Genomic DNA, 1469 nt, shown 5'->3' on the forward strand with positions numbered 1-1469 from the left:
ATATTCCAACAGTGGCCTAACCAATGTCCTGTACAGCCACAACATGACCTCCCAACTCCTGTACTCAATACTCTGACCAATAAAGGAAAGCATACCAAACGCCGCCTTCACTATCCTATCTACCTGCGACTCTACTTTCAAGGGGCTATGAACCTGTACTCCCAGGGTCCCACCAACACTCCTCCCTTGATGTGCTTTCCAAAGTACAACACTTATCTCAATTAAACTCAGTCTGCCTTCCCTCAGTCCATTTGACTCTGAGGTTACTCTGTATCTAACCCCGTGCTGCCCCTGTCCCTGGGATGGGTATAACAGTGTAGAGAGAGCTTTACTCTGTGTCTAACCCCGTGCTGTCCCTGTCCTGGGAGTGTTTGATGGGGGGGGACAATGAGGGTGTCCCACCCTCATTCTAGTTGCCAACTGATATCCGAGTTGCCCGAATTGCTCTCGTTATCCTGAATGTCATTATGCTACACTTCCCTCAAATATCTGTGTCCTGAGGTAAAGACAAGGACTGCAGATGCTGGAGACCAGTGTCTAGACTAGAGTGGTGCTGGAAAAGCACAGCAGGTCAGGCAGCATCCGAGGAGCAGACAACTCGACGTTTCGGGCAAAAGGCCTTCATCAGGAATTTGTTTCCTGAGTCGACCTTATTGCAATAGTCAGTTGGTACTGACTCACCTTGGTTTTATCATGGTTTTCAACACTGTCACATCAGTGCTGTTTAAATTGTCTTCAAAAATGACACCAGCCCCCCTTCGACGGGTTTTAGAAACTAGGAGCAGGACGAGGCTGTTTGGCCCCATTAAGCCTACTCCCTCATTCAATAACATGGTGCGTGATCGTATCCCAACTCCTGCTCCCCACTTGCTCCCTCACACCCCTCACTTATTCAAAAGTTTCAGATCCGACAGCTTTCCGTGACAGAGAATTCCACAGCCTCCCCCACTCTCCTGGTGAAGACATTTCTCGTCATCTCAGGCCGAAAAATCCTGAACCCATTTCCTGAGACCGGGACCCTTCCCAGGTTTTTAAAAGATCCTAATTTTCCAACTCTCTCCATGACTGACTTGAGAGGGTCTGCCCCCTCAATCACTTTCACCTTGCCTACACCATAGCAACGATGCAGTCATTTGTCTGCACTTGAATCTGTGCAGGGTAGGGAGGCAGTTTTGAGATGCCTTTCAGTCTCAGGAAAGGCTATGGTCCGTTTGGATTTGGAATTAAAGTTCCCGTTGCTCTGTAAACTGGCTTTGATGATCTCATTAATCCACCCATCCGAACTGTGTTCCCGCAACATACCATAACTCACGCCCTGATCTTTAGCCGGGATTGAGTCACAGACTGGAATCTAACCCGGTCAGAATTTATTATTCTAAGCATAAACATTCCTAAACTCCTCGATTAGATTCCAGTCTGTAACTCCCTCCCGGGTATCTGTTATTCTGTATATAACCCACCCCGAACCC

The 1469-nt window shown here is 48.0% G+C and overlaps 1 protein-coding gene across 1 annotated transcript in view; it reads right to left on the reverse strand.

The window, feature by feature from the left end:
- LOC122544751 (ubiquitin-associated protein 2-like) overlaps positions 1 to 1469 on the reverse strand; it is a 44871-nt gene that overhangs the window by 459 nt on the left and 42943 nt on the right. Inside the window, exon 15 of the mRNA XM_043684075.1 lies at positions 674 to 681. Coding sequence (XP_043540010.1) covers positions 674 to 681 — 8 coding nt within the window. The remainder of the gene's footprint in view (positions 1 to 673; positions 682 to 1469) is intronic.

Source organism: Chiloscyllium plagiosum, chromosome 51 (genome assembly GCF_004010195.1).
Source record: "Chiloscyllium plagiosum isolate BGI_BamShark_2017 chromosome 51, ASM401019v2, whole genome shotgun sequence".
In the NCBI taxonomy this organism is placed as follows: domain Eukaryota; kingdom Metazoa; phylum Chordata; class Chondrichthyes; order Orectolobiformes; family Hemiscylliidae; genus Chiloscyllium; species Chiloscyllium plagiosum.